This window comes from Dermacentor andersoni, chromosome 2 (genome assembly GCF_023375885.2).
Source record: "Dermacentor andersoni chromosome 2, qqDerAnde1_hic_scaffold, whole genome shotgun sequence".
Lineage (NCBI taxonomy): Eukaryota > Metazoa > Arthropoda > Arachnida > Ixodida > Ixodidae > Dermacentor > Dermacentor andersoni.
In genome coordinates, this window is record NC_092815.1 from 81720532 (window position 1) to 81735305 (window position 14774).

The 14774-nt window shown below is 48.6% G+C and overlaps 1 protein-coding gene across 4 annotated transcripts in view; it reads left to right on the forward strand.

Annotated features, from left to right (window-relative positions):
* LOC126541764 (neurotrimin-like) overlaps positions 1-14774 on the forward strand; it is a 175371-nt gene that overhangs the window by 131452 nt on the left and 29145 nt on the right. For all 4 annotated transcript variants that reach the window (XM_050188694.3, XM_050188696.3, XM_055076897.2 and 1 more), the window contains 3 exons: positions 6973-7094; positions 11575-11782; positions 14533-14688. In XM_050188694.3, coding sequence (XP_050044651.1) covers positions 6973-7094; positions 11575-11782; positions 14533-14688 — 486 coding nt within the window. The remainder of the gene's footprint in view (positions 1-6972; positions 7095-11574; positions 11783-14532; positions 14689-14774) is intronic.

Here is a 14774-nt window from a genome sequence, read left to right on the forward strand (position 1 = left end):
GCAAGAGAAATGCATCAGCATTACGTCGCACCTATTTGAAGTCCCGGATTCATGATTTAAACCGGGCTCGCCAAATTGCAAAGTATTATTCATGAGCTCACTCGACACATGTTCTGCCTCTTGAGGAGGCAATTTGCCAAGTGTAAATGATGGTAGTCCAGAGTAGACCATGGTCAGTTGCACTATATATTGTGTGGGGTTCTCAGACCCGTGCTCTTGGTACAAAGGAACGACAACACAGTAATGCAAACAATCACAAGGGCATTTATTGCACCTTTCACAGATCAATGCCTCCTAGCCGAGTTCCTATCCCCAAGACATGCCGATGGGCGTGCGACAAATCTAGGAAGTCCGACTCACCGCGACTGGATAGCGAGCGAATATGTTCTCCCCCATGCTGGATCCCAACGCCTGGTCGTTCGCGCGTACGGTCACGCGAACGGTGGTACGTTTCAACGAGGCTTCGTGAGACGGTCTCACAGGAGCATGGATCGGCGCACGCGCGGAGCGTCCGCGCCACTCGCCGACCCGCAACCCAAGAGAAAGAGCCTTCCTTTTCGCGCCCAAGTAACCCCGCCGTGAGGCGGCGTTAGCAGCGCAACACTCACGCCATCTCTCGCACTGCGCTTCAACCACACCGACCGCCGCGGGCCCCAGGTCACGCGGCGAAGCCGCACTGCAGAAGACAGGAGCTATGCGGGAAAACAGCACATCAGGGGACGCGTGAGAGTCGCGCATCCCCACAATTGTTGAGTCTGAACACAGTAAAGGGTATTCCTTAGGTGCTTCTCACGAGGCATCCCCTCCTCCCTCCCCTCCGTTCATCGGCGCCCATCCAGACGTCTACGCAGCCCTGACGCCGGCTGTCGACGGGTCAACACAGAAGCTTCCCTCAGGGGACAATGGCCACCGAAACGTGTAGACGCGGTAACAACCGTGAAGGGTCGCTACAAGCTGACTGTTACTGAGAGCGCACTAATTGATAAAAGGGACCAACGTCGAGCACTACCATGATGACGGTGTCAACTTCGGTTTCTCAGATTGCCACGCAGTTGCAACGTATGCGAGGGCGATGGTGCGACATTGGAGATGGAGTCCGGCGGTACGGTGCGACGTTACGGGAGTGATATTGCGAGTGGTTCGAAAATTATGATTGGCTGACATACTTCCCTTCACTTCACTTCCCTTCACTTTTATTTTCTGAAAGACCCCTCACTGGGAGTATTACATAAGGGGTGGGGTTAACAAATGTTGTTTATTCTCATTGGTGGCCATACTACCATCAAATTCCCTAGTCTAGTCTCCTAAGACGACTGTTTTAAAGTGGACACCTTTGGTGCAGTGAGGAGTGTGCTTACATGTCTTGATGTGAGCTCAGGCATTTAACATGCTCCTACGTGGAGTGGGCTTCCGTATCTGGAGATATATATATATATATATATATATATATATATATATATATATATATATATATATATATAGAGAGAGAGAGAGAGAGAGAGAGAGAGAGAGCGTATATATGCACACTCTCCCAGATACGGAAGCCCACTCCACGTAGCAGCATGTTATCTGAGCTAACCAGGCGGCTGGAGGATGGGCGAAGTCGAATGATTAGCCCGCCCGTTTCACTCAGATGGTAGAGCTGCTGACCCGGAAAGGCGGTAGTCCCGGGTTCGAGTCCCGGACGAAGACGAATATTTCTTCAACTGCGAGGTGTTTCTTTCGAGGAACCCGTATGGGTTTCCTTTGTAGCGATTGCTACGAGTGGGTGTATGTCTCATTTTCCCTTAATTAATTACCTCACTCCATCTTGCGGGTTTCCGCAGAACCATTACGTCAACCCTTCTCTTTAATGGCACGCCTTTATCTCTTCAACAAACCGCAAGACATGCATGCTATGAGCACTAACTACACAGTGATTGAATCGAATTTCTGAGTGCTTGAATTTGAATGAGGTCCAGTGCAGGTAAAGGGAAGGCTGTGAACCGTGGCCACGTGTCTGGCACATCTTGGTGTGCACATGACGGACCCGGATAAGAGGCGACACAAGCGTCCGTGTCTTTTCTTTGCTCTGATACATTACGTGATAAATGTGATCCAACTCGCCCGGTGCTCTTTTCTTGTGCACGCGTCATCAACATTAAAAATAACCACCCTGACTTTTTCTTAGTTTCTTATTGTATGTCGTAGTTCTGCACACATAGAAAGCAAATATCCTAAGCCTTGAAGGCCCTCAAGGAGGATGGAAATGAATATATATAGGAAAAATAGAAAGGGAGAGAAAACAGAAAAATAACGTTATTTTTTGCTACCAAGATTACTGTCTGAACAGCACAGCCTCAGACAGAAATATATTTATTTTTGTTCATTATTAAAAAGAACTTCCACTTTCGCACGATAAACAAGAAAAGCGCACCGCGAAAAATAACGCACGAACTTAGATCAGAAGGGCACATAATAGAAAAAAAAAACAGATTGTGCCTTGTGTCTTCTCTTGAGCTACCAATAAGCACGAAAAACACTACTACGCAAAAACGATGACGGAGAATGGAAATTACCCGGGATGAAAAGCAAAACTACCGATTCCGTTCTCGGTAAACAGATAATCACGAACGCCAATCAGTTTAGCAATCTGGATGCATTTATCAAAAGGGTGGAAATGGGGGCGTCGCTCTGCTGCAACGAGCCGTTCTCCCCATTTCGTTCTACACTTGTCTGTTTCTCTCTTCTTTTTCCCCGCGAGAAAGGAAGCGTAATTAAATTAGGATAATGAACGTCGGACGCCGGTGATGCGCTCGCAAAGGGAGGAGACACAAATGCAGACACGTGCGAACAAAAGGGTGCGATGAACGCGCGGTCCAAAGGAGTAGGAGCTCCACAACACAGCTGTGACAAAAGGAACGCCCGACCCACGCAGGCTCAGACTGGAGGCCTCACAGCACAGCGCGCGTATAGCAAAAGGCTCGCAGCGCCATGCTGTGTGCGAGTTTCAAAGTGGGAGTCTCTCTTTCTCTTTTTTCCCTAAGATTGCGCGTAAAGCAAGTGGAAAGCGTTCCTTCTTTTCGTTTGTTTGTATAGAAACATAAGACGTATGATCGCGAGTGGTATCGTGGGACTAGCGTTAGTTTTTTTTTTCTTTTTCTTCGTTTGTTTCTGTCCCGTTATCTCTCCTGGCGTGTTGCGCGCCCCCGTGAATGGCTTCACGCGATAACGCGCCAACGCTTTCGTCTTTGTGGCGACCGGCGTGAATGCGGGCCGTTTCATGCACGCCGAGTGTTGGAGAACGAGCAAACGAGGCTACGGAACGAATGAGTTGTGTAGCGTTGTGTACCAGGGGCGTTCTGACGGGAACTGGGGTATACAAACAAGGAGGGAAAAAAATGCGGCGTGGGAGTACTGACCGGGTCACCCACCGCAGATCTGTTGCAGTCCATTCGTGTTCAGTTGAGCTCCGCTAGGCTTTAACGACGCATGCGGGGGAAACGTTTCGATGCATCAAAGTGGAGCGATGAAAGACAAATAAACAAACGAGCAGAAACGTTGCGACACGAATTCGAAAGTTGTAAATTGATACCTGTATTGCTGTACGTCGAAGCAGGAGAATCGACGCTGTAATACCCCGAAAATAACGAGGCGCGCAAACGTGTGGTCGTCGCACACTTTGGTAATCCCTTCGTCCCACGCTGCTCCCAGCCACGTGGAAGCCACATGAGGGCACCTTTTCATAAGGCACCGCGTGCGTGCGCACTTTTCCACAGAACGCGCGCTATTGACAGACTAGGCTTTGCGGCAGACGGGGCACGGAGAACAGAGGACAGTTTGCCCCCTTTTGTAAACTTTGATTTTTGTAGGGAAAATGAGTGGGGTTGAGAGGCCCACAACTGCGTGGGAGCAGACGCAGCAGCGCCTGCAAGCGAGTGAGCGATGTGCGCGCGTAAGCACGAACCACAAACGACCGGGAAAAGTGAGAGGCTCGGCGGCGTCGGTAAGAAAGACGCTAGAGTGGGCTTGACGCGGGCCCACTGTTCGGGCCAGCCGCCTGCCGAGGCATGCGCAATGAGAAAAGCCAAGCCAGCAGCGGCAACAGAGGCAGCACGGGGGGTGCTATCGGCTGCTGTCAATAATTGACGCGCTCGCCTAGGCATACGACGATGTATGCGGAAGGAGAAGAGGAAAAACGAATGCAAGAGGAGGCAACGGCGGGAAGTGCGAGGCTGGTTGCCATAGGAGGGGGGCGGCATGGGTGATGGAGGGCAAAGACTACTGAGGTTCTTCCGGGGGGGGGGGGGGGGGGGCGAGGCATGGATACTGAGCAAGGGGTATAACTCGGGCCAGTGGCAGGGAGAGGGGGGGGGGGGCTGCTGCTGAGAAACATGAAATATTGGGGCAACGGACCACGCGGGAAACATTAATCTTGCACCCCATCTAAGCTCTTTCTATCCCTCGCCCTCGACGCACGCGCGGTGAGGCAGCTCGCCGAATAGCCCATAGCCGCACGCAGGGCGCGCGTCGGCCGCGCCGTGCGTTCACTTCGGGCGTCGAAGCCGTCCCGATGGCGCACGGCGTAAAGACAAAACACGCGGGCGAGGGTAATCCATTAGAGAAGAGGCCGAGGAGGGCTCTCCCGCGGCGGCCGTGGCGGCGCCGGCTCCGAGGAGCGCATTTCCATCGGCCCCCGTCTCTTCAACCCGCGCGCGTGTTGATCCCCGTGTTCTCCGGCAGACCCGGCGTCGGCGGCCGACGGGCCTCGTCTTCTGCTCGGCTGCCTCATTCTTCTCTCTCTCTCTTTCTTGCTCACTCTCGTACTTCCGCATGTGCTCCTTAAAAGGGTTCCAGCGGCCAGAAGATGGCTCCGCGCTCTCGCCTTGCCCAGGTCTGTCTCGCTTCTTTTGGTTTCTTCCCACTATATCTCTTTCCTTTGCGCGTTCTCCATCCACTTCCCCCTTTAGGGATCAAGGCTCCAAACTTCCTAGTTGACCCTTGTCGTCACAGCGACGAAAAGATAAAGTAATAAGAGGGGGAGGAAAAGGGCTACGACGCGCGCTGCCCGCCGCGCACATAAACGTCGCGACGCTAAAGGGTTCGTTGCTGTGGCTTGGAAAGCCATTAAGGTGCCGGAGCTGACGACGCGTGAATTATTTGTTCGCGCCGGAACGCGTGACTCCGAACGCGGCAAGGAGCGAACGTGTCTACGGAGACCTCCTCTCTCGTTATTTCTTTTCCTTTTCCCTATATTTATACCTTGCGAAGCTCACCTCTTGCACGTCTTGAGCTTGCGCCGATGTATTGTCTACGCAGAGGGGCTCGTTATTTATGACATAAAAGTAGGCATGACAAATTATGCAGAAGATCACATGACACGGCGACAAACAAAGTGTGTGTGTGTGTGTGTGTGTGTGTGTGTGTGTGTGTCAAAGTGGCGAAGACGTAGACGTTGTAGTGGGGCCGGTTCAGAGTCTCTTTTGTCGGACTAGCTGAGAGAGCTGCTAAAATATGTGTGCCCTGTGCAGTCTTGCCTGGCCAAGTGCTAGCCGTTTACTGTTGAGTGAATACTCCCCGTAACAATATATATATATATATATATATATATATATATATATATATATATATATATATATATATATATATATATATATATATATATATATAATACTGCCTACACAATCACAATTGATTTGTCAGCACGAGAGCTGAGTGACGTGTGGGCTTACGTTTAATTTTTTGGCCAAATCACCATTTAATAATCCTCGCATGGACAACCGTGAGTCGTTATTCGTAGCCTCCTAGTCTCTTTGTGTCAGGCGTGAAACTGTAACATTGTAGACAAATAAAATAAAGCACTGTTTATTTTTGAGCACCATTTCCAGCAGCAGTACATTTGAGCCTGCTGTATATTGTCACTTCAAGTTTCTGTGGGCTTATGGTCAAAGCATTTCACGAACGCTGTCAGTGATAGTAACGGGCGTCTAAACATTAAAATAGAGACGAAACTTGCCCTATAATATTGGCAAGGAAACTGACGAAGTGGTTCCGCTTGTTTGCGTCCGCGCAAGACTTTTGCATGCTATTTCACTTCAATGTCAACAAAAAAATATGCTGAAGACAAAAAAAAAATATAATCAGAAAAAGAACTGAATATTACAGCAACTTTCGTAAGGAATCCTACATGGAATCGAATTGCTAATAGAAGCCTCGTGACCTGAGCAATGAAATGAGCAGGCAGGAGGCGACAATACCGCGAACCTTGAGCGCTTCCAGAGTCAGAGGAATGCGATTGATGAAGACCTTTAAAACGAAAGAAAGTTGTTTAACGCAGCAATCCTGGAATCAGACGTGAGCACGACCACAAGAGGACAATCCCTAAAGCAAACACTGGTCGGTAGAGATCCTATGAATAAATCTGCTGAAGGGCGGGTCGATTGTTTTAATGGGAAGACAGCTCCCGAGAGCTGAAGTGTTTGTCGACGGGATTAAGCGGTCTCCGGCAATAGCGCTGCTCCGAAGAGACTCTGGATAATAAATAACGAAGGCTGCGTTAATCTTTCAGCTGACGTGTCTTCCTTCACTTTGGGTCGACAGGCGGGCTTTTGTTTTGAAGGTTGTCTTTTGCGCATTTATCCATTTCACGCTTCACCCTTTACTCAGCCAGAATAAAAGCGGAAAATACGGAAAGAAGGCTCAGTGCCTTACTTTTCAGAGACCCTGCGCACCCACGAGTCGATAGCCCGACTCAATTTATTCGTCAGTTTGTGTAATTCAACACTGGGTCGACTTCTATATTTTTCTTGAATATGGCAAATAAATTATCGGCTGATTGATTGATTGATTGATTGATTGATTGATTGATCGATTGATTTATCGATTGATTGATTGATTGATTGATTGATTGATTGATTGATTGATTGATTGATTGATTGATTGATTGATTGATTGATTGATTGATTGATTGATTGATTGATTGATTGATTGCAGGTGGCTCATCATCGGTGCACAGAAAACTCCCCAGCTTCGCCGAACCGATCCCCAACGTGACGGTGGCAGCAGGACGAGAGGTGACCCTGACCTGCGTCGTCGACAACCTCGGGAGCTTCAAGGTGCGAAACAATAATTGCATGTACGTCGCTTTACTTGAGAGCACAGGCTCATAGCTTTGGCCTGTGGAGTAGAAATCAGCGCACACCCATATCACTGCTGCACATGCTCAGCACATCGTTCCCGTGTTCTGCAGTCCCTCGTGGGATGAAAATACTCTCACTGAGCAAGCATGGGGGGTGGGAGGGGGGGATGCCCCATTAGAAGCGGGACAGCGCTAGCTTTGCACGATTGCAAGAAATGGACGCCAAACGACACGGGCCAAACGAATGGCACAGAACGAACCACGCGCCCTTTACTACTGCTTTAGTGAAGAACGGCGGAACTATATGTATAAAACATTTTAAGCATTCCCATACAAGAAACGCGAATATTTCGACCATGTCGGTATCCTGTGGTACCTATTTCCTGAAACCAAGCCAAAATTAGTCGCTTTGCATGGCATGCAGAATGACCAGCAAATGGGGTAAACTTTTGAATATCGATCGGAAGCACACAGGGCAAAACTCGCAATATCGGCTCGGGGCTCGTATTCACAAAAAAGTTCTTACGCAAGAACTGTTTGTAAGAGCTGGTTGCAGCCAATCATAATATTCGTTATTATCTATGGCGGCTGGGTAATCGTAAAATATAGTTATTGCGAACGGAAACTATTGTGAGTTCAGCTCCTGTTCATTAAAGGTCTAATCTTTAAATGAAGCTGTTGAACCCGTTTGCTATAGCGAGATGCAACACATTCACTGTGCTTCCAGAAGGCTCAAATGCGCACCGAAGATGGAAATGCATCTTTTCGCGCGTTTTCATTATAGCGCGGGGCCAAGGATGGAAGGTGGCGTACAACACAGTCGAGCGTTGATTCAAGCTCAGGAGCGTGGTAACAATCACGAAACAAAGAGGAAAAATAAAAAAGAAAGAAAGAAAGAAGACGATTCGTAACACAGCTGCTGCCCGACCGGCTGTTGCCCTCTGCCGGATATATAAATACATATCAACGTCTGCGGGTGCCAATTGGTCGTCGTCGCTATAGCATGCCGCAAAGAGGAACGTCGCGGCGGCGACGACAAGCTGCGCCGAATGAAAGCAAAACGCACACTCTCTCTCTTCCTTCCCGTTTCCACTTCGTCGTCGGTCTTGTACACCTTGCGCTGAAAGCTGCTCGCTCAGCTGAGTAACAGTGTGCGCCGCCATCTCGGCTGCCTTCCCTCCCTCTCTTATTCTTTCTTTCTCGCTTGCTTGCTTCGTTTGCAATGCTTGGTCTCTCTCTCTCTCTGTCTCTCTCTCTCTCTCTCCACACGTCAAGCGGACCTTTCAGCGGACGCGGAGCCCGTAACGGCGTTTGTTGCGCGGCTATTTGGGCTTCGTCAAGTGAGGCCGCCGCACCGCGCTACGTGACACGACTTGTTGGCGAACTTTAATGACGCTTCCTCTGGGTGGAATCGAGGGTACTTCCCACCGCGTGCTTTTCTGTTTCTCTGTTTCTCTCTTTCTTTTTTTTCTTCTTTTGCGATTCTCTCTCCATCACCCTACCTTGTTTCCCAGGCCCCCTGGCCCTTCGACCTCTCTTCTCCTTCCCTTACGCGAGGGATGATACTGCTGCCAGAAATTCTCCTCGCTCAATCCAATATTTACGTTTTTCTTTCTTCTTTTCTTTCTTTGGTTCTTGGTCTATCTGGCCGCTTATTTTTCGCGTGTTTCAAGCACTCATTTCGGTCGACTCGTCTCGTCCACCGCCCACGGTTTTAGTAGTGCGCGCGGCACAATGCCGTCGGCTGAAGAGCGCACACGTCCCATTGTCCCCCGTCGCTAGATTGTCAGCAGCCTCGCAGTAGCAGCAGCAGCAGCGTCGGTGGTGTTGATGGCAATAGGGGAGGGAGGGGGGGGGGCGCCTTTTCTCTGTTTTATGTTTTGTCGACTTCCGCGACTGCGAAGCGGCTGCTGTACGCCATCGTGGCACACCACGTCGGTATCCGGCGCACCACTCCGTCTTCGACGCTTTGTGAACATGGTGTGCGTGGCCGTGTCCCCGCGCTACATGTAACTCGCCTGCGGTTGACGAGAGTTGGAAAATATGGAGCGCAAGTCAGTGGCCACGTGATTAGGGGTGTGCGACAGTGTAGTTGTTCGTCGTAGGCTTGAGGGGAAATAAGGAACGTACCAACAAGAGCAGGTTCCATTTAATAAAGGACTGTGTTAAATTTGAATTTCGCAATTAAGCTTAGTAGCCAGCCTGCTCCCTCGCCTTTATTTCTCTCGGCCCATTGTATATAGATATGTTTTCATATAGAGTAATAACGGTTAGCTTAGTAGTCAGAAAAACCTCTTATTTTCTTTTCTTTTTTTTAGTTTGCCACGCACTTCCGTAAAATTAAACTTTCGGTAAGATGAATAGACTTCAACGGCCCTTTCATCTTCCCCTTAAGAAGAGTATGCTGCATATCAATCCTAAGTTTAGACTTCGACACATGAATTTTCCGCCTACGCGTAACTAAGACTGAATAGCTGCGTTTCTTGAAGAAGCGCACATACGGACGAGATAGCGGTGCAGTCTTGTAGCACAGAAAATCACCTAATGCTTCACCGAAAATTGCATGACCCGCCTGAAAGCTCGCAGGTTTAATTAAAGCCTACTGCCTCATCAGTCGTCAGCTTTAGGCTGCTTGCTTGCGGAGCACACTACATAAACGTTGCCTACACGACGCTGACAGCGCATCATCGTTTTGTCTCATTCCGTTTCCTGGAAACTTACTGCCAAAGAACGACGTGGCCACAGGATTTCGGTAATGAAGTTTTGTAATGCAGATCAGCCTGGCTGCATCCCAAACTCAGGCTCGACTTGGTCGCAGCGGGAACTTGTAGTAAAAAATGTGTCTCTGAAATCATCTATCCGTTTGAAAATTACGCGGCCGTTTTTCAACTTACATGCGGCCGATTACAATGAAGGCGCAAACTGTTCTTCAAGCGATGCTTCCAGTGCATTGAAAGAGCGTAGGCGACTTGTTGTGGAGGCAATCGTAGGCGGTGCAGCCATGTGGCTTACCACATGCCTTACAATAGACACGAAACATGTAATATCAGTAAAAGAGGCGACGTGCATTTTCGACACAAAGAACGCAATACAGCGTGAACACGAATTCCTTCGTATATTCAGTTAAAAAGGAATTTGCGGCAGCGGTGTCCTCAAAACGGAGTGAGTTTCATAACGTTAGCACAAAGACTCGTTTGAGAAGTTCGCGTACGTCAAAGGCAGAAAGTTCGCATACTTGTTGCGGGAGGCCCACAGATTTTGTGTGGCAGCAGTGAAGCGCGGTCGATATTGTAAATCAATTGTTGGGACGGCGGCATACATATTAAAAAGAAGTTTTCTATCTCGCGGCATTGTCAAGGGAACTTGTTTCATAGATTCCGGACTAAACCCTCCTATTTCGCAATATAGCTGAGTCGTTGTACTGCAAGCAGCTCAAACGGCCAACGTGATCGAAGCTAGGGTTTCGAGTTGGGTTGAAAAACAATCGGCATGCAACGACTGGTGTACAGTGAGCATACATATCAACAGTAAACTGAGTTGCAAGAAAACAAACACTCCCCGCGCCGTCTCTACTAAGGCGATCAGCAAACTGTGTGCAGTAAAGCTACTGGGATACCAGAAAGTGTGTAGAAGTTGGCAAACCTTTGGTAGCCAACAGTTGCGCAAAGCTCTGAGGCTCTCGGCATTGCCGCTGCAGAATGACCTCGTACAGCGCATTTCGTCATATGCGAAACGTAACAGGACATTTATAAATGCGCAGCGTATTCGAGAAAACGTGGAAGCGAGTATCGGTCGGTGAAATTCAATGAACATATGTCACTAGATATTTTTAGAGAGGTGTAAGTGTTCGCGGTATTTGGCTGAAGCAGATTTATTTTCACGGTAGCCACATGGTGCACGCGAAATGCGCTAAACCTCGGTGCTTGCGTGTAGCTGGAGTTAACCTACATGTTAAACTTCTGTATGCGACCCATTGTCTGGTAACTCGGTTGAACTATGAAATCCTTAGAACTTTTCATGGGCAGTCACGCGGAACATATATCCAACGTTCCTTAGGAATTGCGTCACCAAGAGTCACCATGCCCAGAGAAAAGGAAGGATTGAAATTAGGCACATAAGGACAGGCAGGTTAACCAGAGGTACGTTGTTCCGAGTGCCTCCCCAGAGTGAGGAAAAGAAAGCGAGAGGAGATAAAGAAAAGGAAATATGTTACGCCGCGCAATAATTAGGCTGATATCATGACCGAAAAAAGAATGACGTCATGGCCGTCTGCTATTCGTTTTAATCAGCGACCACAAAGAACAGGCAATGGCCGTCACTATATGCGACGCGGTCATCGCGAGGTCTGAAACGGACACGGCCGAGCACCGGGCGGCACCTCGCTCAAAGTGCACGCCCAAAGGACGTTCAGTGTGGTTGGAGGGGTCGAGACATGTTTTGTTTCATGTTACGCGTAGGTGGCCTGGATCCACACGGACCGGCACATGCTGATCTCGATGCACGACAACCTGATCACGACCAATCCGCGGTACAACATCGCGCACAACGGCCACCGCACGTGGCAGTTGCACGTGCGCGAGGTCGAGGAAGCGGACCGCGGCGAATACATGTGCCAGATCAACACAAACCCGATGAAGAAGATGATGGGCTACCTGCACGTCGTCGGTGAGTGTGCATCCTCATTGGGCGCTCTATAAAAGATCGTATATTGAGCTGTTCTTGCTGTAATTGGCAATAAATCGAACAGCAGTGGCTCCATTGTGATTATACAAAGCAGCTCTTCTATTTAGTGATCGAAGTCAAGCGCGTGTGAGTAGAGAAAGAGCTACAATACTCGCTGTAAAAGTGTTCCGCGTTATTCGCGCTCGTGTTGTACGTGGATCTGTGCGCTCACCGACATATTTAGAAACTATGTTTCATGGTTGCTCTTGCCAAGCATAGGAGATGTGACATCGAAATGAGAAGTTTTTCAGAACTGCTTAAGACTTTCTCTGTGTCACTCGCAACCAGCCAAGGGGGGCGTATTTCGAAAAATGGGGAGCCGTTGCGCGTGCTGAACGGAGAGAGCAGTTTCATATTTCATGCGCTATCGCACGCTGCTCTCGAAAGAAAGCGCAGAAAGAAAACAAACATACGTAATGGGCTGACAGAACGTCGAAGAAAATGGCCGAGCTGATCCAAATGCAGGCCGGCGTATGCCTTCAAAGTGCATCTGTGTTGATTTATTATTATTGGTCCCCGTTCTTTCGATGCTCTAAGTGGGTTTCTTGTCCATACTCGCCGAATCGTCGTGCAGAGGCATGACGTTTTGACGCGCCGGGACCATGCTAAACGTGCTAGAAAGCAATACCTTTAGCGCAAGCTATTTAGAACAGAGAGAAAGAAGGGAGCTATGTATGACCCCCTATGGAATATGTTTACGGTATAGTGCGATTGAAAGACAGGTCAAAAGAAAACACATAAGGACACACATGGTGCCGTGTGTGTCGCTCTGTGTTCTTTTTTGTCCTGTATTTTAATCGCGCTACCGTAAACCTATTCAGGATGTGTTACCAACAAGTTCACATTGCAACCCTCGTGACACTATGGAAACTTCGCACGCGAAGCTCCACAGTGAGTTGAGTGTCTCTATGACGTTGACCTGGTGCCCTATAACATAAAACTATTCTAGTTTGCTTTTATTCCGATCTCCTGACGTCAAATCTACGGAACCTCCAACGAAAGCATCGGGCAGTGACCCACAGCCTTGTCTGAACAGCTCAGTCAAATGCTCTCCTCGTTTATAGGAGGTCACTGTTTGCTTTCAAAACGAATAAGTTGCCTACATTGAGCGTTTTTTTTTTTTTTGTTGCTGATTGGTTGACAAGAGGCCAGTAGCACGCTCAAGTGAAGAGGGCTTCCTTGGGACCGAACCAACGCAGTGAAAATAGATACCCTGATGAGCAGAGTGGTGCCGGCGTCTGCGATTGGTCCGCTTCCCTTACTTAGCTTGCGGTGGCTAGTCGAAAATCGCGGCGGCCTGCAACGCAGAGATAAGAATACCGCGAAAACGGATCCTCAGCAAAGACGAATTGGCAGAGCGATGTCGTATAGATGCCGAAAGGGTTCCATGACGTCCCGAAACGGAACTGCCACGGAAACAAGTATAAATTACACGTAAGTGAATCCATGCTCTCCAGCAGGTGCGGGTAGCCAGTGCCTGAGCGATCGGCAGGCAGCCTTGTTCTATTCCTTTCAGAACGGGGCAGTCTATGGATATTCAGAAAAATTCAGTTTTGTTCGGCATAATAATGCATCTTTAACAAACACAAGTTATTTTGACGCGGAGCGTTTTCTCCGTTTTTTGACGTCGCGTGACAGACAGACGAAGTGGGCGCAGCCCTAAAACGTTTTACCAATAGCAGAGGGATAATGGCAAAGCGGTTTTGAATTAGAAATAATTGTTTATTTTTGTTTGGTCTAATCATACACAATCAGTGCTTGCACGTCATACCAGACGGAAAGCTATCGTGGTTTTCATGACGTCCCGCGACAGACAGGCGAAGTGGGTGGCGCCCGAAAATGTTCTGACCATTTGTGGAGGGCTGATTGCAGAACTAGAACAGTAAAGTTTGCAATAGCCTTACGTTATAGCCGCCCTGGTCGGACCCATGCAGTCTTCCAACGATTTCTCCTCCTTAGGCCAAAATAGGCCTAGAGCCACCACTTAAACAAATTAAAAAAAAAGGTGGAAGACTATGCCTTCTTCATCTTAGTAGCATTCAGACGCTTGCAAGTGTACCACGTATGGCTGACAGACTTCTCAAAAATTGAATCACAATGGCGAGATGGTATAGCTGAACACCTTTGGAAACAAACATCATGGGTACAAGGGAGAGACAACTGAGTACTGCGCCCACGTCATCTGCTTCCTTGTCCCTCATATGTTTCGAGCTGCTTTTTCCTAAGGGTTTCACCAACACTTGTGGCAGCAAGAAAGCAGAAACAAAACTTGTCGCAAGCAACCGGCATACTAAACAACCAGAGCTTCTAGTTGTCATATTGTTTGTTGACTATAGTATATCCGTTTATTGTATTCGCTACCAAACAGCCTTCTGCCCCTTAATTTATTCTCACTACCTTATATAAAATGCTCCATTTTACGGCTACCTGAGGCATGAAAGTATATATTTAGCTTACAAGAGCTAAATGTTGAGCGAGTTTCCGCGAATGCATGATTGGCCCAACAGTGCAACGACGGCGAAGACAGAAGGTAAGCCCAAGCGCTCGTCCTGTCATCTTCTTTTCTGTCTTCATCTTCCTTGCGCTGTTAGGCCAACCATGTATGCGTTTAGAATGACTGCGACTGAGAAACCGAAATGTGGAGGTAGCACCACCTTAGGGAAGGTGGAATTTATTCGTGCGCTCTATCCCAGTTCCTCCGAGGATCGACGACGAGAACACAAGCTCTGACGCGGAGGTGCGTGAGAACAGCGACGTGTCCTTAAGGTGCCGGGCTACGGGCACACCCGAGCCGGTCATCAAGTGGCGGAGAGAGGACGACGCACTGATACTGCTCTCCGGAAAGAAAGGTGCGTGGTAGCGATCATCATCTTAACCATCATCATCATAACCACCATCCCCATGATAACATATTCTTCTTCTTTTCTATTTTATG